At 58.9% G+C, this 27,010-nt stretch overlaps 2 protein-coding genes across 5 annotated transcripts in view; one reads left to right on the top strand and one right to left on the bottom strand.

Moving 5' to 3' along the window:
* ARHGEF18 (Rho/Rac guanine nucleotide exchange factor 18) overlaps positions 1-12,469 on the top strand; it is a 54,667-nt gene extending 42,198 nt beyond the window's left edge. For both annotated transcript variants that reach the window (XM_042928286.1, XM_042928285.1), the window contains 13 exons: positions 748-996; positions 1,930-2,006; positions 3,118-3,296; positions 4,063-4,154; positions 6,205-6,387; positions 7,604-7,741; positions 8,084-8,205; positions 8,718-8,774; positions 8,868-8,915; positions 9,027-9,497; positions 9,819-10,152; positions 11,005-11,130; positions 11,211-12,469. In XM_042928286.1, coding sequence (XP_042784220.1) covers positions 748-996; positions 1,930-2,006; positions 3,118-3,296; positions 4,063-4,154; positions 6,205-6,387; positions 7,604-7,741; positions 8,084-8,205; positions 8,718-8,774; positions 8,868-8,915; positions 9,027-9,497; positions 9,819-10,152; positions 11,005-11,130; positions 11,211-11,359 — 2,225 coding nt within the window. In that variant the 3' untranslated portion in view covers positions 11,360-12,469. The remainder of the gene's footprint in view (positions 1-747; positions 997-1,929; positions 2,007-3,117; positions 3,297-4,062; positions 4,155-6,204; positions 6,388-7,603; positions 7,742-8,083; positions 8,206-8,717; positions 8,775-8,867; positions 8,916-9,026; positions 9,498-9,818; positions 10,153-11,004; positions 11,131-11,210) is intronic.
* Positions 12,470-15,215: 2,746 nt separating this feature from the next.
* PEX11G (peroxisomal biogenesis factor 11 gamma) lies at positions 15,216-26,894 on the bottom strand. Of its 3 annotated transcripts, none has more exons than XM_042928314.1 (5): positions 26,821-26,894; positions 20,320-20,508; positions 17,433-17,611; positions 16,480-16,542; positions 15,216-15,872 (listed from the first exon to the last, which is right to left on the bottom strand). In XM_042928314.1, exons 2-5 carry the CDS (start codon positions 20,362-20,364, stop codon positions 15,638-15,640), a joined length of 522 nt encoding a protein of 173 aa, XP_042784248.1. In that variant the 5' UTR covers positions 20,365-20,508; positions 26,821-26,894; the 3' UTR covers positions 15,216-15,637. The 3 variants fall into 3 exon arrangements, with proteins under 3 accessions (XP_042784248.1, XP_042784247.1, XP_042784249.1); XM_042928313.1 differs by lacking the exon at positions 26,821-26,894 and adding an exon at positions 21,818-21,951; XM_042928315.1 differs by lacking the exon at positions 26,821-26,894 and adding an exon at positions 21,818-21,905 and having other exon boundaries at positions 20,320-20,398.
* Between the last annotated feature and the right edge of the window lie 116 nt (positions 26,895-27,010).

Below are 27,010 nucleotides of genomic sequence, written 5' to 3'. Positions count from 1 at the left end.
GAAGCGCCCCCTCTGTGCTCCCTCCCTGGTTCTCTGGAGCCGTCGCGGCTCAGCAGTCATTAGCCGAGCTGGGTTGTGGGGTTTCCGACTCAAGAAAGATGGGGTGCCGGTCTTACTTGCCCGCTGTCACCCCGCAGCCCCTGGCACAGGCTGGGCCACAGAAGGCCCTGGGTCGTCATCCAGGGAGCGGATGAATGTTGGTCCCGACAGGCACAGAGATGGCCTTCGTGTCACGTGCCTGGAACCTGGGCGGGCGGAGGAGAAAGGGCCCGCGGGCCAGCCCGGGGTTCTCAGAGGCCAGGGCCTGACCACACGAGCCCCACCCCCAGGAGACTCGGGCCCTGCGAGAACGAGCAGATTCTTGGAGCTACAGGGGCCAGCTCTGGGTGATGGCGGGAGGTGGAGGGAGTCTTCTGGGCAGAGCTGGTGGGCACGGGGTTGGGGCCAGGGGGGGCGGGGGGCATTCACCGAGGAGGGGCAGGCAGCAGGGCTAGGCAGGGCCGCTTCTGTCTCTCAGTCACGCGTCGGCTTCCACGTTCAGCGGAGGCTGTGTCTCAGCGGGAACCAGATGCCGCCGCCTTTGTCTGGAGAAGCATTTACATTCAGGCGCTGGTTGGGAGGTGATTCTTGAGGGTCCTCTGAGCAGTGGCTTCAGGGAGCGCACCTCGTAGAGCCCATAGCACGTCCGCCTCTGTCGTGTTTGTGAACGGGGACACAGGAAGGCGCTAACCCTGCGGTGTGTGGCAGCCGGCAGCGAGGACCACAGAGACCTGAGCCAGGCCCTGAAGCTCATCAGAGACATCATCTCGCAAGTGGACGCCAAGGTCAGCGAGTTCGAGAGAGGCCAGCGCCTCCGGGAGATCGCGGGGAGGGTGGACCTGAAGTCCTCCAGCAAGCTCAAGAACGGCCTGACCTTCCGCAAGGAGGACATGTTACAGCGGCAGCTGCATCTGGAGGGCACGCTGTGCTGGAAGACCACGTCGGGGCGCCTGAAAGGTAAGGCTGGGCCCCCGCCTCCAAAACCCACAGTGCACTTCCAGACCAGAGAGCACGCTGGCCTCCGGCCCGCGTTTCCCCGGGCCAAACCACGAGCTTCTGGAAACCTCCTAACCTGTCTGTTGACGCCAGCATCTTTCAAGATCGTTGGTGGGGAGTGCTTGAGGTGGCCAGGGATCAGATGTGCTTGTTCGTAGCTCGCACGGGCGAGCATCCGGCAGGCAATTTAGCGCCTCCTGGGTGCACGACACCCAGGTGGGTGGTGGGAGGGCTGTGCCCTCGGGGGCTCCAGCCAGTGGGCAGAAAGGGGGAAAGAAGGAAGGAAGCCAAAAGTAGCGAGAAGTGCAGTAAATGCTTACGAGGAGGAGCCCGCAGGCCTCAGGCGAGAGGACTCTTGGGGAGAGGCGTCTGGTCTGGGTGTCTGGAGAGGGTACTGCTCCTGCTTTCTGAGACACACGGGCTCCGGCTGGACACGCCGTGCAGGACGTGCCAGGGCTCTGCTGTCAGATGTCCCCGCAGGGACAAGGGGCCTGAGGGCAGGCCACGACGTCCCTGGCTCAAGTCCCCGCTGACCTGGGAGCCGGGGGGGGGGTGGGGGTGGAGACACAATTCATGTTTGAGGAATCAGCCAGAGAATCTCAGAGGCCAGGCCTGCAGGTGCCATCACAACAGGGACCGAATGGCAGGTTCAGCAACCTGCAGGAGGAGACTCCAGCCACTGATCTGTGCCAAATGTTGGAACCCAGGAGGTGATGGAGAGCCGTGAGGTGGACGGAAACCCTCAGGCTCCTGCAGAAGCATCATGGCACCAGGCTGAGCGACCAGCCCCCCTGCCCTGGGGCTAGAGCCTTCCCTGGACGCATGGGTCTGCCTGGCAGGACCCATGTGGCCCTGCGACCCTGTGAGACATTTCCTTCTGTGCTTTCTCATTAGATGTTCTCGTTGTCCTTCTGACTGATGTGCTTTTGCTGCTACAAGAAAAGGATCAAAAATACGTCTTTGCCTCCGTGGTACGTATCCCATCTCGTCAGATGTTGGGTCCTGCCCTCTGGGACGTTAGGGGGTGGCTGTGAAGCTGAGTCGGAGGGCGGCCAGGAAGACACATCCAAAAGTTCACCCGCTGTCCCACGTCCTCCCAGGGGCCAGGAGGTTCCAACAGGGCAGGAGTAGAATTTTCCGAGACCCAGGGTCCTGTCTGATTGCCTGAGGAGGCCTCAGGGCCTTGGGCTGACATCCTGTCTGGTCTTAGCCTCCTTGTCTCCGTGACTCTTCCTCTCTCAGGGGCTTGGGGGTTCGGGGGCTCCCGCATCCTTGCCAGGAGATCCCCTCCTTCCTTCCCTACCAAAGACCCCAGCTCAGGCAGCTGCTCCCTGGGAGCTGTGAGCATCTTGGCCCCATGGCGCTCTGATCCCGGGATACCCTTGTCACGGGAGCCAAACCTGGCCTGCATAGGGCTGGTTTCTCCTGGGGCCTCTCTCATTGGCTTGCCATCCTCTCCCCGTATCTTCATATGGCGTCCCCTCCGTGTGACTGTGTGCACCGTCCCCTCTCCTTAGTAGGAGCCCAGTCCTACTGGATGGGACCCCCTCCCTTAATGACTTCATCTTACCTTAAGCACCTCTGTAAAGGCCCCACCTCTACAGAATCACATTCTGAGGCGCCAGGAGGGTTAGGGCTTTAACATCAGGATTTGGGGGGCACAGTTCAGCCCATCACCGCCAGTTAGCGTGCATTTTACCGGGCTGTGTCAGAGCGTCGTCTCTCGTAGGATCACAGAGAGGAATACTGCCTGGCTGTGGCGGTTTGGGGCACAGAGTCAGGAGGAAGATTCATTTGTGATCATACACTACCTACCCTTGTATCTCTTGAGTTTTGTCCAGTGGCATGCATCACTGGTTATAAAACACGTGTTTAAGCACGATAAACAGAGCATACGAGGAGATCGTTGCAGTCGTGTCTTTTTTCCCCACGTGGCAAAATATCTCTGCTTTCCATTGTTTGAAAATAGATGGGGCACCTGCCGCCCCCCGTCCCCTCCCCCTCAGACAGGCGCGCGACAGCCATTCAGATACGGCAGGGTGAAGCTACCCCCTCACGAGGCACCGCATTGCACCCACACAGGACTCCAAGCGCCCGGTCATCTCATTACAAAAGCTCATCGTGAGGGAAGTGGCCAACGAGGAGAAAGCCATGTTCCTGATCAGCGTCTCCCTGCGAGGCCCGGAGATGTACGAGATCTACACCAGCTCCAAAGAGGAGAGGAACACCTGGATGGCTCACATCAGAAGGGCCGTTGAGAAGTGAGAAGTGCCCGTGTGTGCGCGCCCTCCCGACCCGAGACCCCAGCCGTGTAGCCTTGGGCTTTGACAGCCACCCAGTCAGCTGTGGTCTTGAAGGGCCTGAGAGAGCACTAGAGGTCACAGGTCGGCCGGAGACCCCTCTGCCTTTCCTCTCCCTCATTCCGCCTCGGTGCTTTGTCCATCCCCCTCGTCTAAAAGGGACACGTGGCACCATTCTGGCACCTTCCGACAACAGCCCAACCTGTCAGTTGCTAAAGGGGCCGCGACGTTGCTGGCCGGGGGGTGCGGGCCCAGGTGGTTCTAACTTTGGGTGTTGGTGGGATGCGACGAATGACACCCGACGGGGGGCCGGGCCTGTTGGAGCAGGTTGTGGCGTCCCGTCCTTCTTCCTCAGGCCAGGGGACCCCTCAGGACCCAGCCAGCCTGCGGCTCCCTCTCTTTGCACCTGGCAGCTTCCCGGACCCTTAGCCTGCCCAGAGCTCCCTCCATACCCAATGCCGGTTCTGCAGGTCCCCCGGAAGTGAGCTGTCCTCAGTCTCCTCCTCTCCCGCGTCGTGACCGGGCACGTAAACCCGAGAGACGGGATGAATGCCGGTGGCTGCCGTTCTCTTCTCCCTCATTTTTCTCCCACACCGTTAGCAAGCTAAGTCACCCACAGAACGAGACGTTCTCGGCAGCCGGTTCTGCAGACAGAGCTCTCAGGGCCCGTCACCGAGGCCAGCCTGCCCGTGAGGCATTCTCGCCCATCTGCCCATTCTCCCTGCAGCTGTCCGGACGAGGAGGAGGGGCCCTTCAGCGAGGCCGAAGAGGAGAGGAAGGTGGTCGAGGCCCGCGCCCTGAGGCTGAGGGACTTCCAAGGTAAGGGGAGTCAGTCTGGACCTCTGACTCCCACCGTGTGTCCCTCGTGTGGTCAGAAGGCTCCACAGCACCGTCTTGAGGCAGTGGGCCAGGGGCCATGAGCGGCATCTCTGTTCCTTCCCACTGGGATTGGCCACGGAGTGACTCCCATGGGCTGTCTCGTGTCCTACAGCTCTGTGGGGCCTTTGCAGTGAGGATTTGTCACGAGCTGGCGATCGGCAGGAGGGGGTATGAGAAAGGGAGAGGGTGGCGCTCGGGGCCCCTGAGCCACCTCGAGACACGCGCGCTTCGCCACACACACTGCCCTCTCCCTCCGTCCCTGTCCAGGAAGGAGCTCGCTGTGGGTGTCCCAGGTCACATACACAAAAGCCCCAAGGGGACTTGGAATAGCACGGGACCCCACAGCCTCCTGGAGCCTGGCAGACTGAGACCAGCCCTGGCTTTGTGGTTGGGGACCTCGGCTCCCCCCGCCCTGTTTTAATTTTTTTCCCAGCTACTTCACTGAGACATAATTCACACACTACACAGTTCACCCACTTAAAGCATACCATGCAGTGGCTTCGGGTGTATATCACAAGATTGTGCAACTGTCACCACAATTTCAGACCATTTTCAGCTCTCCACAAAAAACCCCGTGCCCATTAGCTGTCACTCCCTGCTCCTTCTTCCCTTTGCCCCTGGTAACCTCTGCTCTGCTTTCTGTTTCTATGAATTGGCCTGTCGTGGGGATCTTGTGTATAGAGAGTCCTGCGATCTCTCCCCTCTTGTGTCTGGCTGATTCCACGGACCACGATGCTTCAGGGTTCAGCCGTGTTGTAGGGTGTGTGTTCCCTTCCTTCCTAAGGCTGAATACTGTTGGGTTGTACAGATGCACCTATGTGCTTATCCATTCTTCTCCCGGCTTTAACAGACTCCTGTGGGACTGAAGTGAGGTCACTGCCAACAACGGTTCCCAGTGCTTTGTGGTCTCAATCGGCTTCTCTCCTTCCTCTCACTGAGTCACTTATTTTTAAATTAGGTAGCATTTAGACAGTAAGCACGTAAAATTAGGCAGTTTATATTTTATTTCTTTTTGTAGGGAGAGGCATACGTTCGAGGGCACTGATTAATAGAAATGTCCAGAAGAAAGGGGTGGAGAATCCCACTGACCCCGGGAGCACAATGCTAATGCCGTATTCATTCAGACTCTTTATTTCTGCGGGATGGTTATGTAACACACACCCTGTACTAGGCACATCTCCGTGGACACACCTCTGTGGATGCCACAGTCCTACAACAATATCTATTCCTTACACGTTCGTGACAAGATTGCGTTAGAAATAGGTGCTTTCTTTATGGAGATATTCGTTCCCATCTTGGATCAAAAGCTGATCTCATCTTTAACACTGGGACCTCAGGGACACTCCTCAAAATCAGAAGCAAGGCTGGGCCAGCCCCTGTCACCATTATTACCTTTATCCTGCAAGCTCCAGCCTAGGTGGTAAGGGGAGGAGCAGAAGTCAGATCACGACTGGAAGGGAAGGGACAGAATTGTGTTTCACGTGTGACATGATTATTTGCCTAGAAAATCTAATAGACTCAACTAGAAAACTATGGGAGGCTGTGAGATGCAGCTGAACGTGACACGTGTATTCTAGCAGTCACCAGTGAGAGCTTTGCTGTGGCCGCAACTACAAAAAAGGCATAAAACCCAGAGACCTGCAAGGAGTTTGTCCTAAATGCCCGACCGAACACGCTCAGGATAGGAAAACTAAGTCTTTGAAGATTCTCACTTTGGCCCAAACTAATAAATCGGCCCGTGAAAGTCCTCGCGTGTACCCCATGGTGTTTAGCTTTTCATAGCTGGGGCAAACAATCAGAAGGCAGGCCCGTGCCCTCACCTTCCCCGTGGGCTGTTGGAAGGGTGGGCCGCGGGTCAGCCGGGGTCCCCAGAGTCCAGCCCCCCCCCCCCCCCCCTGCAGGGGCCTCCCAGAGCCCACTCCTGGGAGAAACGATCCTGGAAGGCCAACCGCTGCCCCCCCCCCGCCCCCACCCCCCCATCCCTTTGCAGAGCGACTGAACCTGAAAGACCAGCAGATTGCGCAGAGCCTCAGCGAGAAACAGCAGATCTACCTGGAGATGGCCGAGACGAGCGGGCTGGAAGACGTCGCTCCGCCACGGCTCCTCTTCCGAGGAGGGGACCCCTCCGAGACCGTGCAGGGGGAGCTGATTCTCAAGTCGGCCATGAGTGAGAGTAAGGAGCCGAGCCTGGGGGCCCTCACTGGGCACCCGGCTGCTGCTGCCGCCACAGTTCCACCCGGGGTGGGGGATGGTTCTCGGGGGGACCCCAGGACGGCACTTGACCCAGTGTGGCCAACTCGCCACCCTGGCTGGGACGCACTTCTGTCTGGCTGGGGCGGGCGTTCTCCCAGGAGCAGCGCTGACACCCGGCAGACTCAGCACCTTCTCCCGAGCACCTGCTACACGAGGCACCATGCCAGGCCCCTGGGATCTGGAGTCGACTGAGATGGGTTCCCCACCCTCAAGAGGCCCTCCTCTCTGAGAAGTGGGGCACCAGTGATCTCCCCAGAGATCACGCACATATCCACATTTGGTGGGTCATTTCAGAGGGCTCCTGCCCCTGGGCCTGGAACCCCACCTCTGGGGGGAGGAGGCTTCTGAACACAGCGACCACAGGGGGACGCTGGCCAGTCTCCTGCCCTCCGTGAGCACTCTGCTGCCAGGCCCGCCTCGTGGAGCCGTCACGGTCCTTGCTGGAGCCCCCGGTGGCCCCCACACAGCTGCTAGGCCAGCTCTGCACGAGGCCCAGCCTGGGTCAGGCCAGCCAGCCAGTGCTCACTGGGTCCAGACGGACAGCTGGCAACTGCTCTCTCAGCGACAAACGAGAGAGACAGCTGCCCTCCAGACCTTTCCTTCAGAGTGAAGGGAACGGAGACCAGAGGGGTCCCTTGTGGACTCCACTTCTGCTCCGCCTCGTGTCCTCCGGCCACACCGACCTTCTGCTTCCTCACATTTCTTCAGGGGCCATTGTTCTTGGCCCCCTGAGGACCCTCTCATATCCTGTGCCTGGGTCTGGAATGTTCTCCCCACCGCCTCACTGGCCAAAGCTTGTTTGTCCTAAAGCACTTTGTGTGACCAGACCTGCCCCCAGAGGCCACCCTCCCATGGCCTCCGACCTTCTGTGTGCACCCCTCACACACAAGCGCACACCCGAGTTCTTCCCCGGCCCCTCCCACAGGCTGCCCCAAGGTCCAGCCTGACCTGCAGACATGCATTGGCCTGTCCTGGCTGCAGTACCTGAAGTTAGGGGAATGCATAGAGCGGGGGGCTGAAGTCCCGCAACAGGAATTAGAAGACTGTGACCCAGGCCCTGCAAGCTTCTAGGCCCCGATCCCCGTGCCCCGCATGGTTCCACAGGGCGACTCGCTTCCTCCCATCTCCTTCCACAGTTGAGGACATCCAGAACCTGCTCTGCAGGCAGCTGGCCAGCGCCAATGGTCAGGCAGAAGACGGGGGAGGCTCCGTGGGCCTGCCCCGCAGGGCAGACACCTTCGGGGGCTGCGACACCGTGAGCAGCCCTGGCAAGAGTGAGTGGGGCTTCTCGGGACAGCTTGGAACGTTCCCTTTGCATTGCAAAGCCGAGGCATTTATTGCTGGGTGTCTCTGCTGCTGCTTCCCCTCAACGATTATAAACCCTCTGTGGTGAGGTTCTGGAACCTTCAGGGTGTTGTCGGTCATGCTCCGACAGCGGCACACAGACCAGCCCCTCCCTTTCCTGCTGGCGTGTGTCTCCGATGCTGCCATTTTGGCACAAGCCCAAGGGTAGCGGCCTGGCCACAATTTCCTACCTGGGTTCCGGGGTTGTGGTGCCCCGTCCGGACTCCTGGGGGACGTCCAGCCCCCTCACGCACCTGGATTGGGGTTTTCAGACGGCAGTTTTAAGAAGGTCTGCAGCAACGACCCTGGCCCCCGAGACTGGCAAGGCCCAGTGAGCAGCCCAGACTCCAGGCCCGGCGACACCCCGGGGGCCTCTGAGGAGCCACCACCTGGGGTATGTCGCTCCCGTAGCCAGGTTCAGGGCCCCCTAAGCCCTTTTCGTTACCGTTGCCAAGTGTGAACAGCCTGTGCTTGCGTGGTCTGGTTTTTCCATCTAGCGGCAACACGCTGTCCCTGGGAGTGGCCCACGGTGGCCGGGAATGGGATGAGAGGGGACAGGCCCAGGGCAATAGCTGTAGCCGCATCAGCAGAGGAGAGACCCTGCGGGGCCCGCCAGCGTTGGGTCTGTACAAGTGTCCTGGTGCCCGGAGGCTGGGGCGCACTGGGGCCCGAGCAGGGCTGCGGCTGAGGCTCCCTCTACTGCCCGCTGTGTGCCCCCAGCCTCCGCAGGGTGAGCCCACGACAGCCGCCTTCCCGCCTCCAGGCAGGCTGCCCTGTGCAGTCGTTTTCCAGACGCCAAGACTCAACGCGAGTCACAGGACCAGGCGTGGCTGGGAGGGGAAGGGCCTGTTGGTCACTAATCAGCAGGTCCTTAGCTCTTCAAGTCTGACTCTGTTGCCTCCACAGGTCACAGTGCCAGGTGCGGAGTCTGGCCCCCGTCTGCCCGCCGTCCTGGAGCTGGAGGTAGGCTCGGGGCTCGTCTGTCTCCCCGGGGGTCGGCATGCACGCCCCGCGCCGCTCCGTGCAGGGAGCCCGCGTCTCTCTCCTTCTCCACAGCTCGTGCAGCGGATCCAGACGCTGTCCCAGCTGCTGCTAAGCCTCCAGGTACAGGGGCTGTGCCCGGGCCCTTTTCCTGCGGGAGGCTAGGGTCTGGGGAAGGGCCAGCCGCCTCCTAACATCGGGGCCTCCCCCCACGCCCCGCCTCGCCCCCCGCAGGCCGTCATCGCCCAGCAGGACAGCTACGTGGAGATGCAGAGGGCCGCCCTCCAGGAGCGCGAGAAGCAGCTGCGGCTGCAGTCCACGCGCGGGAACCTGCTGCTGGAGCAGGAGCGCCAGCGCAACTTCGAGAAGCAGCGGGAGGAGCTGGCGGGCGTGCAGAAGCAGCAGGGCCGGCTGCGGCTGGAGCAGCAGCGCTGGGAGCGCGAGCGGGAGCGCCAGCGGCAGGAGCTCGACGTGGCTTCGGCGCGGCTGCGGCAGCGCGAGGAAGAGTCGCTGCAGCTGCAGGAGCGGCTGGGCCAGGAGCGCGAGCAGCTAGAGCGGCAGCGGCGCGCCTACCAGCACGACCTGGAGCGGCTGCGGGAGGCGCAGCGCGCCGTGGAGCGGGAGCGCGAGCAGCTGGAGCAGCAGCGGCGCCTCAAGAAGCAGAACACGGCGCCCGGGGCGCTGCCGCCCGACGCGCAGGCCGAGGTGAGGGGCGGGGCGGGGCGCCGGGCGCGTGAACCCCGGCGCGTGTCTGCGCGGGCGCGACTAAGTGTAACTCTGGGTGCGTGCGCCTGCAGCAGTAAGTGGCGACCCCGGGGGGCCGGCGCCGGCCCCGCCCTCAAACAGAACCTCCCAGCCGCGCGCGCGCGCGCTTAGGTGACCCCGGGACCCAGAGGAGGTTGGGTGGGGCAAGTGGGCGAGGCCGGCCCTGGACACTGCAGATCTGGGGACAGGGGGATTGGGGGGTGGGACGTGATCTCCTGCAGGAGGCACAGCTCTGGGATGTGGCGTCTGTCCCTCTTTCAGGCCCAGCCCCCAAGCCACGCTCCCAGCTTCAACGGGGAAGGGCTGGAAGGGCCCACCGGCCTCGCCAAAGCGCCAGGACCCCGGGCGAGCCTGCTTCTGTCCAGTTCGGGCCCCGAGTTCCCAGAGCGCCCCGAGGTGGCTCGCCGAGACAGCACCCCAGCAGAGGGTCGGCCGGCCAAGAGCGACGTGCCCATCCAGCTGCTCAGCGCCACCAACCAGATCCAGAGGCAGGCGGCCGTGCAGCAGCAAATCCCCACCAAGCTGGCCGCCTCCACCAAGGGCGGCAAGGACAAGGGCAGCAAGAGCAGGGGCTCCCAGCGCTGGGACAGCTCGGGTGAGCCCGGAGTGGGGGGCGGAGCTGAGGCCGCGGAGTCCTGGTGGGCTCTAGGTGATGGGTGATCTCACGTGCCCACCCGGTCCAGTCACCACCGTTTGTTGAGACTAAAGCGGCTTCTTGGGAGCAAACCAAAATGGGACCCCAGGGCTGTTCCCTGGAAGGGGCACCAGGAGGAAACTAGAAGGCACAGCTGGTGACACCAGGCTACAGAGACGACCTGTCCCCATGTGGTCTTCCGGCCCAAGAAGCAAAATTAAAACATCAAACCCCATGTCCTTTTCCTACCCCGGCCCTCACACTGGGACTGGGGATGAGGGAACCTCTTGGTAGTTCAGAAAGAGGGGCCCTGCAAAGGGGTGACCAAGGAGGAGAGGTCAGAGAGCCTGGGTCACTGAGGGACGTCGAGGCAAGCAGTGCTAACACTCCCACCGAGCCCCCAGCCAGTGCCGACACTAGCACCCACATCTCTACGGGGTCCTCGGTCCACAGAGGGGACACTGAGGTCCTCACACAGAGCACTCTGCAGCAAATGGTCCCCGGTAGGGAAAGCCCGGGGGGGCTCCCTTGGGTGCTGTCAGCATGCAGGCTCTGGCTGAGGTGAGCCAGCCCTGGGGTGTTCCCTGAGGAGCAGGGCCTGTGTCCCAGGACGGCTGGGGCTCGGGGGTCACGGGGTCTCTCTCCAGCAGTGCACTGTGGTCAGGCCTCGTTGTCCCTGGGGCCGTCCTTGGGCATGGGTGCCGGCGTCCTCCCTCGGCCGTCTGGGGGAAGAGCCAAGGAGGGGTTGGAGGGGGGCTGCTTGTGTGCCTGGAGCGAGGCCAGACACCCCGGGCCGTGCCCTTCTGCCCTCAGCCTCCTTCGACCTGAAGCAGCAGCTGCTTCTCGGCAAGCTCATGGGCAAGGACGAGGGCGCCTCTCGGAACCGCCGGTCGCTGAGCCCCGTCCTGCCAGGCAGCCACGGCTCCACGCCTCTCCCAGGTGAGCCCGGCCCCCCGGGACAGCGGGGCCGCCGTGATGGCCGGCAGCTGCTGACACCCGCCACCCCCCCTCTCTTCCAGACCCCTGCGGCTCAGCCCCAGCTGACGTGCCCCCTGAAGGCTCTAAGCCCGGGGGCGTGCCCGTGCCCCCGCCCCCATCCTTCTTGCCACTGCCCACCACGCCATTGGACAAGGAAGAAGCCGGCAAGGAAGACGTCATCTTCTTCTAGAGGGGCTGTGGCTCCAGGTGCAGACCCTTCCCTGTCCTGCTCTCTGGGGAGCAGCCCAGTTGTCCCTCCCCCCTTCCCTAGCAGACCAACACCAGCGACCGCATGGCTGGGGCTGGGGTCTGGGCCGGGGCGGGCCTGTCGTCTCGAGGCTCTTTCTGTAGGATTAGCAATGGTGCCTGGGTAACTTTCTAAACTTCTTTTTTTGATACAGAAAGGAAAGTTTGTAATCGAAGGGTGAGCCAGAGCTGACCTAAGGAGCTGTGTTCAGTTGTAGCACCCCATGTGAATAGGGAGAGAGCAACTCCACGCCATCGTTCCCAGGGACTGCCCAACGCAAGAAGCCTGGTGACAGGCCAGACCCCAGTCTAAGGAGGAGGTGCTGGCCCTTGGCCAGGCTCCGCAGCCCCCAGGAGACGCTGGAACGTGTCATTAGGGCACCAGGAGGGGTGGGTGGTGTCAGCAGAACAGCTTCCAAAGCAGAAACCTACATGTGTTCATGGTGAACCTCAAGGCCGAGGGCGTGAGCTCAGACCAGGGGTGGCACACAGCCCGCCTGGGGACAGAGGGCCACAGGGCAGGGCGTATGAAGGGGATGGCCAGTGGCACCGTAGACAGGTTCTATAGGTTCTGGAAGGGGTGGGCCATAACTCATTTTAATTTGACAGAGGTTTTTAAAACCTGCTGTTGTTCAACTTTGTGCTTCCCAGAGGAACCTCACCCAGTTGGCATGATTCTGTGGGGTCCAAGGGCACCAGCTGTTCTCTGAGCATCCAGCCTGTCCGGAGAAGGCAAATCGAGAGCTTTAGGCAGGACTAGTGCACTCCTGAAGGTCCCGCTCCTAGCAGAGGGTCCCCAGCCCCCATGAGATGGGCTGGTGTTCCTGGGGCCACAGGGAGGAAGCCCCCGGGACAGGTGTCCCTCACTGAGGGGCAGGTGCTGGTTTAGGGAATGGAGTGGTGGGGCTGCCCTGCCCTGGCAGACAAGGGTGAGATGCTAGAGGGGTCACGTGTGGCCAGGAGACCTTAGGTGGCCAGATGGCCGTGGGTGCCTCATGCCCAGTGAGCCATGCTAGCTTACTGTCCACTTTCCCTGGAGGGCAGCTCCCCCCTCCCCCCCCCCACAGTCCAGCCGCACAGTTGTGGACGGCAGGGGGGGGTGGGTGGGGTGTTAGATGTCCAGGAACGGTCAGGGGTGGCAAATGGGTCAGAGCCACACTTCAGCTCTGGAGGAACTCTGGGTGCCGGGTGGGTGAGTGGGGATCCCGCAGCCTTTGCACCCCTGGCTCCGCCACCGAGCCCAGAGCCCAGTCCCTTCCAAGGCATTGGCGGGAGGACTTGGGTCCCTCGCTGGCCAAGGAGCGGGGGCGCTGCAGGGTGGAGCGACACAGGCATTCCTGACGGAGGAACCGAAAGCAGCGGTTGTGAACCTCTCCCAAGCACAGGAAATGGTGTGACGTTCCCGGGCCTCTCCGAGAAGCCCCGCCTGCTCCCTCCTCTCCCCTGCTCTTGACCGTGTCCTCTTCCTCGAGGAGCAAGGAAAAGCGGTCTCCCTCGGTCCTGTGACACAGCAGAGCTGACCTGTGCCACGTCTCTAATCAGTGTTCGTGTCGTACCGAGACGTATCGGAGCACTTTAGAAAAGTTGACTTTAGGTCCCTGTCCTGTCGTAAAGAGAACATTCCTGGGCCCTTGTGCTGGGCGATGTGACCGCCAGGCGCCCCTCGCGGTGAGGAGTTTCTGCTCAGCCACGTGGCAGGAGTCGGGGCTCCCCGCCACGGGGCCGAGAGCATTTCTCGGTCGTGCCACGCAGCGGGGCAGTGCCAGTACATGTCTGGCCAGCAGGAGGTCACCCCTGGGTAGAGCCCAGTTCTCCTTGTGTGGTCGGTGGCTGAACAGATACTATTTCTGTGGAATCTGTGCGCGTCTTTGTTAATCGTGACCATAATCTTAGTCCACCCGACAATTGCTTTTACGATGATTGTGTTTCCTCACCGCGGGATCTTTCGGAACCGTCTTAGAACTGAAGACCTGATTCCAGCAATAAAAGCTTCGGAGGTGAGCGGACGGAGTGTTCGTATTGAGGGTTTGGGGTTTTGTTTGAGGATCGTCTGCCCAACGCCGGTGCTGTGATGGTGGATTACGGGGAGACTCCCGTGGCTCCCCTCCCCAGGCGGGGCCCCCCCCGCCACACCCCTTGCGGCAGTAGGACCTGGGGGAGGCCTGGACGCCACGCTCAGGGCCCCGCAGACCCCTCCACAGGGCCTGCGTGGCCAGGATGCCGTAGGAGCCCCCCGAGCTGATGTTCCCACCTGCTGCGTGCAGGGGTCAGGCCTGTGGAAGAGTGCAGGACACTCCCCTGCCCCGCAGCTGGGGAGGTGGCTTCAGGGATGCTGAGGCTCGTCCTGGGCAAGCAATGTGGCCCCGCACAGAGGAGCCCAGCCCACAGGCCCGCCCTGGTCCCCTCTGAGGATGGTCCAGTTGATGATCGCACTGGGGGCGGTGGCGAGGCCAGGGCGCCCGTGGCCCGGGGAGAAGCAGCCCTCCGCAGGGGACTGAGGTGTGGGAGCACCGCCAGTCCTCCCCGCTCCAGCGCGGCCCCCTTCCGTTCAGGCCCGTCCCCGTGGTCTTGGGGCGTCAGCCTTCTTGACGAGGAGCCATGGCTGGCCTCTGGGCCATCCTCCAGGCCCACCAACCTCCCTGCTCCCCAGTTTGCTGCCATGTGTACTCCCTGGGTCCCGAGAGAGCCCGTTGAGGCCCAGCTCCTGGGAACAAAGACCTGAAGAGGCCGAGCAGGGGGTGTGGCCACACTGCAGGTGGGGTTTCTCCTTGACCACCCAGCAGTGTTCCCACACAGCCCAGGCCCACAGGGACACCAGCCTGTTGGGGCACCCGTGACCTGACACGTTAGCATCCAGGTGCTCACGTGGTTTGCCCACAGACACCCTGCCCTGGGTGCCTTGTGAGTATTGACTGAGTCTCCAGGCAGGTGAGTGGGTGCTGCTGTGACCGCCCCCCCCCCCAATCTCCCTGGTGGCCCCGAGTGCTGGGAAGGGGGCCTCTGCTAAGGGCCCAGAGCCTGGCCCACCCCCCACCTGTGAACCCCAGGGACAGACAGGTGGGGCAGGGTGCTCCAAGGGGGGGGTCTCTCCTGTGCCCCGTGTCCACCCAAAGTGGCCTCCACCCCAGCTCTTCCCACCACGTCCCTTCCTTGGGAAACAAGATGCGGTGGGTGTCCCATGAAGCCCCAGGGGCCGCAAACTGCCATTTTTGTTAGATCTTTCCAGAGGGACAGCATGATCCCCTCTGCCTTCCCACCAGGACTCCTGTCACGGGGAGGGGCAGGTGTGGGCTGGCCACCACCTGCAGGTGCCTGCCTGAGGCCACAGGGGGGCGGTGGCTCTCAAATGTCAGCCTGAACAGTAAATGCATCCCACTGCACCCTGATCCCCATGAGGAGGGAGACAGGAGCCTGCGTGGCCCAGCCCCAGCTTGGCGCCCACGACACGCTCAGACCGGCCCTGGGTCCTGGCCGTGTCGGAGCGTGAAATGCTTCAGCCGCCACAAGCACCCCAGCGATACCCAGGAGGACGAGACCCAGGCGTGGGGGCGGGAGAGCCGCCCGCCTCGGCCAAGGGCTGCTCCGGGCCGGGTGGGCTGTGCTCACAGAGTCCGAGAGGACCCACTGAGCCAAGCACGTTCCAGGAGGCAGGCCGGGGAGGTGTGGTTTCCAGGCACCCATCACATCCATGCAGCACTTACACACCCCGGAAAATAAGGCCCAGGGGCCTGGTGTGAGCCAGGGGGCCTGCGGGCGGGAGGGGCAGGAGCCAGCAAGACAGGAATGAGCTCACACGTGGGCCTGGCACCAGCACACCCTTTAATTGATCCTCGTTTCCGTTGTCCGAAGGCCCGCCTGGCACACGCCGCCCGGGCTCTCCTGCTCGCCTTGATTGGAACGCAGGCCACAGGCCGCGTGAGGGTCTGCTGAGGTTCCTCTGCACGTGAGGCCTGGAGACCCCTACTCTGGACCTGAGAGCAGCCTCCCCCACTGAGCCCGGAAGGCCCTAGCCCTCAGCACTCAGGGGACCTCACCCCTGCCTACATCCTGCCCCACCCTGGCCTTGTCCCCAAGGCTGCTCGAGCGTTCTCTGGGCCGTACCTCCCTACACCTGGCATTGACTCGCTCAGTTAAAGACCCAGCCCCAGCCCCGGTGATTTCTGCCTTGTGGGAGGGGGCCCTCCGGTGGGGTTCCGGCTGCATCCACACCTCCCGGGCCACGTCAGGGGGCGGTGGCCTCGGTCCAGTCACCGGCCCGGATGGCCTGGTACACACTGAGGAGGGAGGAGACGGTGCCCAGGAGGCCCACCAGCCACGGGGGGAAGCGGCCGGCCCACAGGACGCCCGGAGGCAGCCAGTGCACGGCGTTGGCCAGATCGGCCAGGTTGCTCAGGAGAGTCAGCACCTCCGACTGAACCTGGGCCTCCAAGGCCCTCCTCTTGCTCCGCGGCAGCCGGCTGTGGGAGCAGAGAGAAGGTGCTGGGGACGACCCACGAGTGCCTTCACTCCCCCAAACAGGCCGGAAGAGGTGACAGCACAGGGAGGGAAATGTGGGACTGGGTCCCTGTCACACCCCCCGACAGGGAGCTCATGGCACGAAAAGGGCACAGACTGGCAGGAAAAGTCTCAAATCCACACCTCGGTCGTCTGGCCACTGGAGACGGGTGGGGGGACCGGTGGGGGCCCAGCTTCTGGGCCTGCCGGGGTGCGGCTTTGCCCCACATTCCCTCCCAGCCCGGATGAAACATGGACGGTGAGCACAGTCCTCAAGAAACGACTGTCCCAGATCAGTCTCCCTGCTGGGGGCGCCGCCATGAAGGCTCAGCCACTTCCTGTCTACAGGGCCTCAAGCAGGCCTCAGTTTCCCCACCTGTGCCAGTCCCTGGAGCTGCCGTAGGCCCCATGATCTAGCACACGCGGCCGCCCCAGCCCAGGCCTGCAGAGGACGAGGCTCATAACTGGTGGCAACTGGAAGCAGCTTCCTGGCTCCCACCCGGGTCCCCAGCGTGCAGGACGAAGTCAGCCTTCTCCCGACCAAACCCCGGATGTCCCTGGATGTCATACCTGGTAAAGGCCACCGTGGGGTCCCTCAGCCTCTGTCTCAGTTTCAGGACCATCCACAATGACCTGCATCAACAGAGGGGGGGATGTGCCACCAGAGGGGCATTCCCATCTGCCGGGAAACGCCAGTACGGGGCGGGGGGCGGGGACGCTCTGCCTGTGTTTTCTGGGCAGAGGACTCTGAACAAACCCACTCAGCAGACTCTCTGTAGAGAGGAAAATGTTTGGGAGGAAACCATTCTTTCACAGTTCTAGAAACGATACGGGTTTCAGAAGCACACCGCCAGACAGGAAACCCCTGGCTGTTTTGTCCGGGGATGTGCGCCGATGACCACGCACACGGAGAGACCGGGTCCAGGCCTGGACTTATTCTTCCTGGCTCCGGCGGGAACAATCACGCACGTGCCAAAGATGTCCACATCCTAGTCCCTAGGACCTGTGAGTGTGCTCCCTTACATGCTCAAAAACTCTGCAGATGTGACCGAGTTAAGGGTCTTGAAATGGGAGGTGACCGAGGTGGCCCTGGGATGACACCCAGAAGAAGGACGCACGGGGTTGGAGTTAGAGAAGATGTGACAAGGGACACAGGCTGGAGGGACAGGCTCTGAGATGGAAGGAGGGGCCACGAGCCGAGCAGGGCAGTGGCCTCTAGAAGCCGGAAAAGGCAGGAACAAATTGTCCCCTGCAGCCTCCCGATTTCTAGCCCGGATTTCTAGCCCGGGGAGTCCCTACTGGACGTCCGCCCTCCAGCACGGCGAGACGGTCAGCGTGTGATGTTTGAAGCCACCGGCTTTGTGGGCATCTGTTAGGGCGGCCGTTGGATGGATCCAGGGAGGGGGCAACAAGAGGAGGACTGTGGGAAGAGGCCAAGACGCTCGCACCTCCAGCCTGTCTGCCCATCGGCCCGGGTCTCGGGGCACCCATACAGCCTGCCGGCGCGTGCTAACACCACTTACCTGGCGATGCCCAGCAGCAGGGAGAGGCCCCAGAAGGCCGTGCTCAGTGTCCACCACCGGGCAGAATCCACACGGAGGATCTTGGCATCGGCAGCCCAGGCGATGTGCTCACAGGGGTAGTAGAGCTGATCTGCCAGGTTGCCCAGGACGGATACGCAGCGGACAAAGAGATCTTCCTCCTGCAGGACCAGGAGAGAGCGGGGGATGGGCCTGGAGTCAGACCTACCCAGGTCCACTTTAGGGACCCAGACCAGGCCAGGTGGCAGTCACAGGGCAATGTCCAGGCCCAGCAGGCTGGCCCATTGGCTGGGCCACTGCAGGAGAAAGGCCTGATTTCTGCTTCCCAACAGTGTGGTCATCGCCCAGTGGAACAGAAGGTGTCGGGAGTCCCCGGGGAGCTTCAAAACCCCCACCTCTAGGAGTGCCTGCGTGGCTCGGTCAGTTAAGCTTCTGACTTCAGCTCAGGTCGTGATCTCACGGTTCGTGAGTTTGAGCCCCACACTGGGCTCTGAGCTGTCAGCACAGCCTGCTTCGGATTCTGTGTCTCCCTGTCTCTCTGGCCTTCCCCTGCTCATGCTTGGTCTCTCTTTGTCTCTCAAAAATAAGTAAAACATTAAACAATAAATAAAACAATAATAAATAAACAATAAATTAAAAAAAAAAAAACCCTATCCCCAGGGTTTCTGCCTCACTAGGTCTGGGGTGGGCACTGGCACCAGGAATGTTTTTTATATACATATATATTTATTTTTGAGAGAGAACGTGTGCCAGGGAGGGACACAGAGAGGGCGACAGGGGATCCGAAGCGGGCTCCGAGCTGACAGCAGAAAGCCCTACTCGGGGCTCAAATCCAGCGGGATCATGGCCTGAGCCAAAGTCGGACGATCAACGGCCTCACCCACACAGGCGCCCCCAGAAATGTCTTTCAAGTTCGCAGATGACTCCCATGAGGGAACCGTGACCCCACAGGAAGGGTGCTGTGGTACCACCAGGCTTCCGCACTCAGTGCTGACAGTAAGTGGGCACGAGGCTGCAAGGCTCGGGTCGCCTCCCCAGACCAGAGAGGGGGCACATCCCCACAAACAGGCAAACTGGGGGTGCCTGGGGTGAGCTGCCGTGTGCCCCTTCTCATACAAGGACAGGCCTCAGGCCTTCAAACAGCAGAACCCACGCCCTTCAAGCCTGAGTTCTGAGCCACCGCCTGTATCCAGTTGAGGCTGCAGGAGCCTGGGCCCCACCCCCTAGGATCCGGGCCCCTGGGGGCCTCCAAGCTGCCCGCCATACCCCCTCCCTCCTCTCCATCTTCCCAGGATCCCCCTCATGAGCCCCACCAATGCCCCCTTCCTTCCCACTAGCCAGCTGTGACCCTGCCTCCCTCTGGGTTTGAACCCCACTCCAGCTCCCCTATCCTGCCTGGGACCTTCTGGTGTGCTGGCACATTCCACTCCTCCATGAGAACAGAGCCCTCCCCGCCCCTCCTCGCCCCTCCCCAGTGTGCTCATTCCACAGTGTCTCCAGAGAAGCAGCAAGGTCAAGGCCCTACACCGGGGAGGAGATGCTCACTGGGCAGGGGGCACAGACACAGAAACACTGGACCTAACAAAGGAGTTCCTGTTCTGGCCAAGGGAGAGACAAGGTGCACAGGGCCTCTGGTCTAGGGACGCAGAGATGTGGGGGGAGGGGTCCTCAGGGGGCACATGGGAAGCATGCCCTAATCAAAGAAGAAGATAGGACATGGGCGTCAAAACAGGGGGATGGTCCAGGAAAGCACCTGAAGTTGGGGTGACTGGGCCATGGGGCACTGGGGTGGAGCGAGGATGGGAGCGAACATGGAGTGGCTCAGAGAGGGGACAGGAGAGGGGTTGGGCAGGACACCCAGGGAGGGGCATAACTTGGCCAGGCTGGCCCCAGGCAGCTTCTGAGCCCATCCCCTGGGGGGACAAGATGGCCCCAGGCAAGGGAACACTGCTCTAGATGACGCGCCTTCCTGCAGAACGCTGCAGTCCCCTTATAACAGCCAAACCTCCATGTCCCTCAACAGGGGACCAGCCAGCTGCATAGCAAGTGCTAGGTGGCCACAACGAAGGAGGGAGCTCTGTTTGGACCTATGTGGAGTGCCCTCCAAGTTGTGCTGTTTAAGCGAAAAAAGCAAGTGGCGGGACGGTGAAAATGGCACACAGCTCATTATATAAACAATGCGTATTTGCCTGTGCGTGTACAGATCTCATGAAGCAATCACAGAAAGCCGACAACAGCTGCCTCTGAGGAGGAAAACTGGGGAAGGGGGATCAGGAAGGAGGGAGACTTTTTAGTCTACATACAGCCTATATAGCCTTTTGGAATGTATGAATGTAGAAGCTGTTTTTTTAGATTTATTTATTTATTTTGAGAGAGAGCACAGAGCCCGACGCAGGGCTCGATCCCACGAACCATGAGCTCATGACCTGAGCCAAAATCAAGAGTCGGACGCTTAACTGACTGAGCCACCCAGGCGCCCCACTTATTTTTTAATTTAAATTAAAACGAGAACATATGATTATCTCAAAAAAGAAAGCAAAAGTTTTTTTAAAAAAACATTAAACTGCCGGGGCTCCTGGGTGGCTCAGTCGGTTGAGCATCTGATCCTTGGTTTCAGCTCAGGTCATGATCTCGAGGTTCATGAGTTCAAGTCCACCATCGGGCTCTGTGCTGACAGTGTGGAGCCTGCTTGGGGTTCTCTCTCTCCCTCTCTCTCTGCCCCTCCCCTGCCCACTCTCCCTGTCTCTCTCAAAATAAATAAACTTTAAAAAACAAAACAATAAACTGCCCACACAACAGCCTTCAGACAAGTCCAGAAAACACCAGTTTTTGCCCAGAGTCTGTGCCTCCCTCTCTACGGCCCTTTTACCTCTGCCCCCAGGCCGTACTGCTTCGTGTAGATAAACATGGCCATGTCGTCAAAGAGTCGCAGGACAGTCCTACAGTGGCTGAGTTGGGAGGACAGTGTCAGCAGGCGCGTCCCCACTTCTGACCTGGCTGGACACTGCTCCACCAGGACCCCACCAACCAGTTGGCAACAGTACCCCAGCGTTCGGATCTGCAGGACACCAGAAGCAGTCAGCACGGCCGCGTTCCCAGACTAGGCTGGATCAGCCCCCGTGGCCGTGGATCCCACGGGACCAAGTTGGGTGGGGAGAGTCGGTAGACTAGATCAACACACTTCCAATAAGAGCTGAACATTTGCTGGCCCATCTTGCACGTGGGCCAAATGGAGAAACATGGCATCCTTGTCCAAAAGTCACTGTGGACACTCGAAGGGAGGGCTGGCTCGTGTCACCCTCCCTTTGGAGACAGATGTGATGGGAACAAGAAAATGAAACCATTTCCCAGCAAGCTGGAGGACGAGGCGGACGTGTATATCTGCATCTACCCAGCTGGACCAAAGTCTGTAGCCGGGCTGGGGAGGGGAGAAGTGGGGAGGGGAGAAGTGATCCGGCCTCAGCCCAGTGAGCAAAAGGGTCATATGCTTGAATTACTTCAGTGATCAAAGGAACTCAGTGGCTGACTGGGGCCATTGAGAACTGGGTCGGCTTTATACCTTCTACCTGTGTTTCATCTGGTTTTCAGAAATTGCTTTTTCCTGTTTTATATATTATTGTTACTGATTTCTTTTCAGTCCCTTTTAACAGCAAAACTCTGCAGTGTAAAACGTCCAGCTTGGGAATTGATTAAAACCTGAATGCCCGATCATAAGGGATTTGGTTGGAACCCAACTGCCCAACCACTGGTACATTTCCTGGTACAACCTAAATTCCTACCTATAAAAGAAGGAAGCTTCTATAGGAACACGCAGAGACTCTGCCCTCAAGGGCCTGGATGGACCCTAAATGCCCAACCAGAGGGTATGTGGTAGGAACCTAAACATCCAAACACAGGGAAAGCCCTACAAAAATCCTAAATCCCCGTAGAAGATTGTTAGGGACAACCCAGGGACCAACTGCAGCGGCCTAGTCAGACCCTAAATGTTCAAACGTGGACTTGGTTGCCTTGTAAATGTCCAGCCAGGTTGAAATGGCTGGAACAACCTCAATGCCCAGTTATAGGGGATCTGGTCCTAAATCCTAAGTGCTATGACTGGGACAACCCAGTGACCATCTTCAGTGGTCTGGTCGGACCCCAAACGTCCAAATGTGCGGATTTGGTTGGTACTGAAAATAATCCAGCCATGACGGGTTAGCAGGAACAACCTAACGATCGCCGCTAGGGGACAGGGTCGGAGCCCAGCCCGGGGAGGGCCTCTGCGACGGAGGATCCTGAGCGACCCCGCCCCTCTCCGGCCTCAGTTTCCCGTCTCTGAGCCCTGGCCCTGGCCCGAGACCTCCGAGCGCGCTCCGCCCCAGCCTCACCAGGCGGTCGCGGCCCCTGTAAGACTCCAGCGCCGACGCCAGGCCGCTCAGCGCCGCCATGGCAACTCCGCCGTGACGCCACCGTGACGTGAGCGCGCAGCGCCAGGGGGCGGGGGCGAGGCGCGAGGCCACGCCCCCGGGGGGGACGCTGTGCGCAGGCGCGACCGCGACCCTTTGTCCCCGGTCCGGCCCTTTGTCTGCATCAGGGAGCGTCGGAGTTGGCAGCTGAGTGACGGCCGCGTGTGTCCCCGGATGGCTCGGAACCCGCTGCCTTGTGCCCCGCGACGGCTGGTCTTTTCCGAGCTAACCAGCTGCCCACAAAAATAATGTCCAAGTTGCCCTGGTTCAAGAAGGGGTTTTTCTTTATAATTTCTGTGCTTCACCCTTTCGCCTGTTGTCTGCTAGTCTATAGCGACCGTGTGCAGCTGGTGTAATATCAGAGAAGGCATTGCTAGAAAGTCGAGACTGCAACCGTTCTAGACAAGGCGATAGTCTGGTGACTGGAGTTGCTCCAAGGGGCGTAATTAACTGCGTGACCGGGAAGAAGGTATTAAATTATTCACATTGTACCAGTTTGTAGCTTTCCTTCCGCCCCCCAGTTTGGTCGACGGCACTGTAGGAGTTTCAGGTGTAGGGCCTAAAGGCCTGAGCCACGGATACAGTGAAATGATTACAGTGAGTTTAGTTAACAGTCATCTGTAATTGTGTAGCTTTTGAATTTTGTGCGACATGCATGTATAATCTCATCAAAAAGATGACATTTTTCAAAAAGAACAGGATTCATTTCCTTTTTTTGTTTGTTTTTCGAGCGAGAGAGTGAGTGGGGAAGAGGGGCAGAGGCAGAGAGAGAGAGAGAGAGAGAGAGAGAGAGAGACAGTCCCAAGCAGGCTTCATGCCCAGCTCAGAGCCTGACACAGGATTCGATTGATGGTGAGATCACGACCTGAGCCGAAGTCAAGAGTGGGAGGCTTAACCCACTGAGCCACCCAGGCTTTAATTGAGGTAAAATTCATCTCAGATTCACCATTTTAAGGGGCGCCTGGGTGGCTCAGCCGGTTAAGCCTCTGACTCTTGATTTCGGCTCAGGTTATGATCTCACAGTTCCTGAGATCAAGCCCCTTGTTGGGCTCTGTGCTGACAGTGTGGAGCCTGCTTGGGACTCTCTCTCCTCTCTTTGTCCCTACCCTTCTCAAGCTCTTTCTCTCTCTCTCTCCCTCTCTCTTTCTCTCAAAGTAAATAAACATGAAAAAAAATTTTTTTAAAGATTCACCATTTTAAGTGGCATTGAGGACACTCTCATGTTGTACAAACATCACCCCTTTCTAGCTTTAAAATAATTTCATCACTCCCAGAGGAGACCCTGTAATTCTGGCAAGCAGTTCGTCTGTTCCTCCCTACCCAGGCCCCTAACAACCACCCTCTGCTTTGTCTCTGTGGGTTTACCTATTCTGGATATTTCATATAAAGGGAATAATGCGATTTGTGACCATATCTGGTCACATATCTGGCTTCGTTCACTTAGCATAATGTTTTCGAGGTTCATCCAAATTGTAGCTTATATCGATACCTCATTCCTTCCGTGGCTGAGTACTATTCCACTGTATGGACTGACCACATTTTGTGTATCTGTTCAGCCATCGACAGACACTTGGGTTATTTCCACATTTTGGCGGTTTTGCCTTCCTCCTGGTCCTTGAAATTACAGTGCACTCCTGCCCCAGGGCCTTTGCATCGGTGTGCCCTCTGCCTGGAATGTTCTCCCTCCAGATTCCCACATGGATCCCTCCCTCACCTCTTCCTCATGTTTACTAGAACATCATCTGTCTTCTCATGGGACCTCCCCTCACACCGTCCTGGGCACTTCCCACCCACATGTCCTGATGCCTTATTTTTCTCCTTAGCTTGTAGTACTAACATAACTATATTGTGTCTTTGTCTGGCTGTCTAGTTATTTGTGCCTCAAAAGAATGTGAGAAATTTGATCTGTCTTGGTCACAGCTACGTCCCCACAGCCTGGCACAAAATAGGTTCTGAATAAATGCCATAGCTTGCAGGGCTCAGCTCCCTGCCCAAAGCTCTGTGTGTGCGCTCCATCCACACTATCCCGGGAAACCCTGTCCACTCCCACGAGTTCCCTGGCCACCTCTCCCTCGTGACTTTTTATTTTTTTCGTGACTTTTTTTTTTAAATAGTTTTTTTAAATTAATTTTTTGAGAGACAGAGCACAAGTGGAGGAGGGGCAGAGAGAGAAGGAGACAGAGAATTCAAAGAAGGCTCCAGGCTCTGAGCCATCAGCACAGAGCCCGATGCAGGGCTCGAACTCACAAACCGTGAGATGGTGACCTGAGCCAAAGTCAGAGGCTTAACCGACTGAGCCACCCAGGCGCCCCCCTCCTCATCCCTCTTTAATCCTGACCTGATCCTGTTCCCACCTGCCCCGTGGACAATGTCCCTACTCATCCCACAACCCCCATCCCCACGCTCGGCAAGTCCCAGACCGACTGTAGCATCATCCCCTAACGTCTTGCTCTCCGTGTCCCCATCTCAGGGCTCCCCCGCCAGCCACTGAGCCACCCAGTCACAGACCGGTCATCACTGTCTCCTCTTTCTCCCCCCACACATCCCTCCCATGTCCCAACAGTCACCAAAGTATCACTTCCTCCCGGCCCACGGCCCCCTCCATAGGCAGCCCTCCTTCTCTCTGGACCCCAAGCCCCGCCTCCCCCATCTGCCTTCCCCGACAACATCTCAGGACACTCTTTAACCCCCACATCTGACCACAGCCCTCCTTGCTTAAAACTCGGGACACTCTTCCTGCCGCCGACAAAAGCCAAGCCAAGCCCAAAGCCTGCAAAGGGACGAGGATCTTGGGCTATGGAGCCTGCTGCTGAATGAGTGGTTACGTCCCTTCTCTTGAGCGCAGGCTGTCCCTGACTGCTTCGTGACAGCACAGTGCGTTTCTCCGAGTGCCTGCTGGGTGGCCGGCCCCGTGCCAGGCCCCAAGCACACAGCAGAGAGTCTTTCGGGCCCTGGCCAACCCTCCCAGCGTCCTCCACCATCAGTTAGGGCCGAGCTTGACCTTTGAGAGAGGGACGGGAGCTAGACTGGCATTCACAGCTGGCCTTGTGGTCGCTAGGAGCTGGCCCAGCAGCCCCAGCTACTGCGAGACATAAATAATTTCACAGAACGCCGGCGTTGGACAAGGCCACTCCGTGACCGTGGTGGGACGAGACAAAACAAGCCGAAGGCAGGCAAAACATGAGCATTGTCCAAACCACAGCAACAACCAGGCGTTCGCTCTTCCTGGAGAGTCTGAGCGCTGCCGTTCTCTCCCGAGACTTTCTGCGGAAAAACTAAGATCCTCAACAACAGAATTCTCTCCCCCGCCCCTTGCTTTCTGACAGCATCCAGGATCCACCCCCTCCTTTTCCCAGCAGACAGAAGGACGAGGCGGAAACTGTATTTGCATCAGCCTGGCCGGTGCCCAACGCCCTACCCTCCCGGTGGGGGAGCCGGTGATGGGGCCTCACCCCAGAGGACAATGCAACAATTTGCTTCAATTTAGTGAGAAGAAACCCACTCGGGGAATAGGTCCTGGGGAGGTATTAGCTAATGTTACCTTGACAATCATATTGCAATATAAATGTATCAAATCAATATGTTGTGTCTCAAACATAGGCAATGTTATATGTCGACTATATCTCAAGAAGAGAGGTGGGGGGAGAGGGAGAAAGAGAAAGAAGGAAGGAGGAAGGAAAGAGCCTATTTAGTAGCTGATTCGGGGTCATGAACTTTATTTATTTATATAAACATATTTATGTTTACATAATTTATTTATATGTATATAAATTTATATGTTTATATAAATTTACATATTTATATAAATATATTTATACATTTATTTCATTTTATTTTTAATTTATTTTTTGAGAGAGATAGAGAGCAGGCGGAGGGAGAGGGGCAGAGAGAGAGGGAGACAGAATTTCAAGCAGGCTCTGCCCTGTCAGGGCAGAGCCGATGCAGGGCTCGAACTCACCAGCTGTGAGATCATGCCCTGAGCTGAAATCCAAAGTCAGATGCTCAACGGACTGAAACACCCAGGCGCCCCTTCATCTGCTTTGTTTGTTTGTTTTTTTAAGAAATTGTTTTTCCATTTAAAAAATGTTTTATATTGAGGGGCATCTGGGTGGCTCCGTCGGTTGGGCGTCCGACTTCAGCTCAGGTCGTGATCTCACACTCGGTGGGTTCGAGCCCCGCGTCGGGCTCTGTGCTGACAGCTCGGAGCCTGGAGCCTGCTTGGGATTCTGTGTCTCCCTCTCTGTGCCCCTCCCCCACTCGCACTCTGCCTCTCTCTCTCTCTCTCAAAATAAACATTAAAATTTTTTTTTTAATTTTTAAATGTTATTCATTGTGGTAAAATACACATGACATAAAATCGACCATCTTAACCATTTTTAAATGTTCTGCCCAGTGGCATTAAGCACATTCATGAGACTGTCCTCACTGCCCTCTTTCAGAACTTTTCAGCTGCCCAAACCGAACCTCTGTCCCCATGAGACCCTGACTCCCCATTTCCTTCTTTCCTATTGTTTTGTATATTATTTTCATTTGTCAGGTCATCTCAACAAAGAAAGCCAAATCTCCCAGCAGTAAAAACCTGCAACGCGAACCCCCATTGCCTCGAACCTCCCAGAAGCAGGGACACAAGCCCAGGTGAAGACAAGCCCATCTCAGCTCATACCCACAGCTCCCCGGAGGGTGTGCTCTCGCTCGCGGTCACAAGTAACAAGCTTGGATTTGGTCAGCCTCGGGTGTGTTCCTGGCGGTCTTTGGGCTGGGGGGGGCACTGGTGTCCCTAAGGGCACCTCGGAGGTCTGCGAGCCCTGGAGTGACATTAAGCAGTGCAGTGACTCAACGACCAAAGACGTTGGCTCGTCCTGCGTGGGGAGTGCTGAGAAGCAGACAAGCAGGAAAATTCTGGAAAATGATAATAATGAACATACTGCCTCCAATCCTCACTGCTGCTTTCTGAAGCCCCATTTTCCAGATGGCAAAACTGAGGCTTCGAGAAGTCAAGTCACTTGCCTAGCTCTCTTGAGCTCTCCGGAGGCAGGATCCTCTGGCCTCACTCCCGTTCTTCTTCCCAGCTGCCCTCAGAGTGGCTGGGGACCATTGTGACAACGCTGGGTGAGG

This window comes from Panthera leo, chromosome A2 (assembly GCF_018350215.1).
Source record: "Panthera leo isolate Ple1 chromosome A2, P.leo_Ple1_pat1.1, whole genome shotgun sequence".
Taxonomy (NCBI): domain Eukaryota; kingdom Metazoa; phylum Chordata; class Mammalia; order Carnivora; family Felidae; genus Panthera; species Panthera leo.
Note: the sequence above shows the minus strand (reverse complement) of the source record. Positions and strands in the feature narration are given on the sequence as shown.

What these genes read in the sequence shown, in the direction of transcription:
- PEX11G (XM_042928313.1), bottom strand. Translation starts at nt 21,877, where the DNA reads ATGGCGGCGCTGAGCGGCCTGGCGTCGGCGCTGGAGTCTTACAGGGGC. An exon ending in ACAGGGGCCGCGACCGCCTG is followed by an intron (nt 20,509 to 21,817) that starts GTGAGGCTGGGG and finishes GGTGTCCTGCAG; the next exon opens with ATCCGAACGCTGGGGTACTG. An exon ending in CCCACGGTGGCCTTTACCAG is followed by an intron (nt 15,873 to 16,479) that starts GTATGACATCCA and finishes CTGCTCCCACAG; the next exon opens with CCGGCTGCCGCGGAGCAAGA.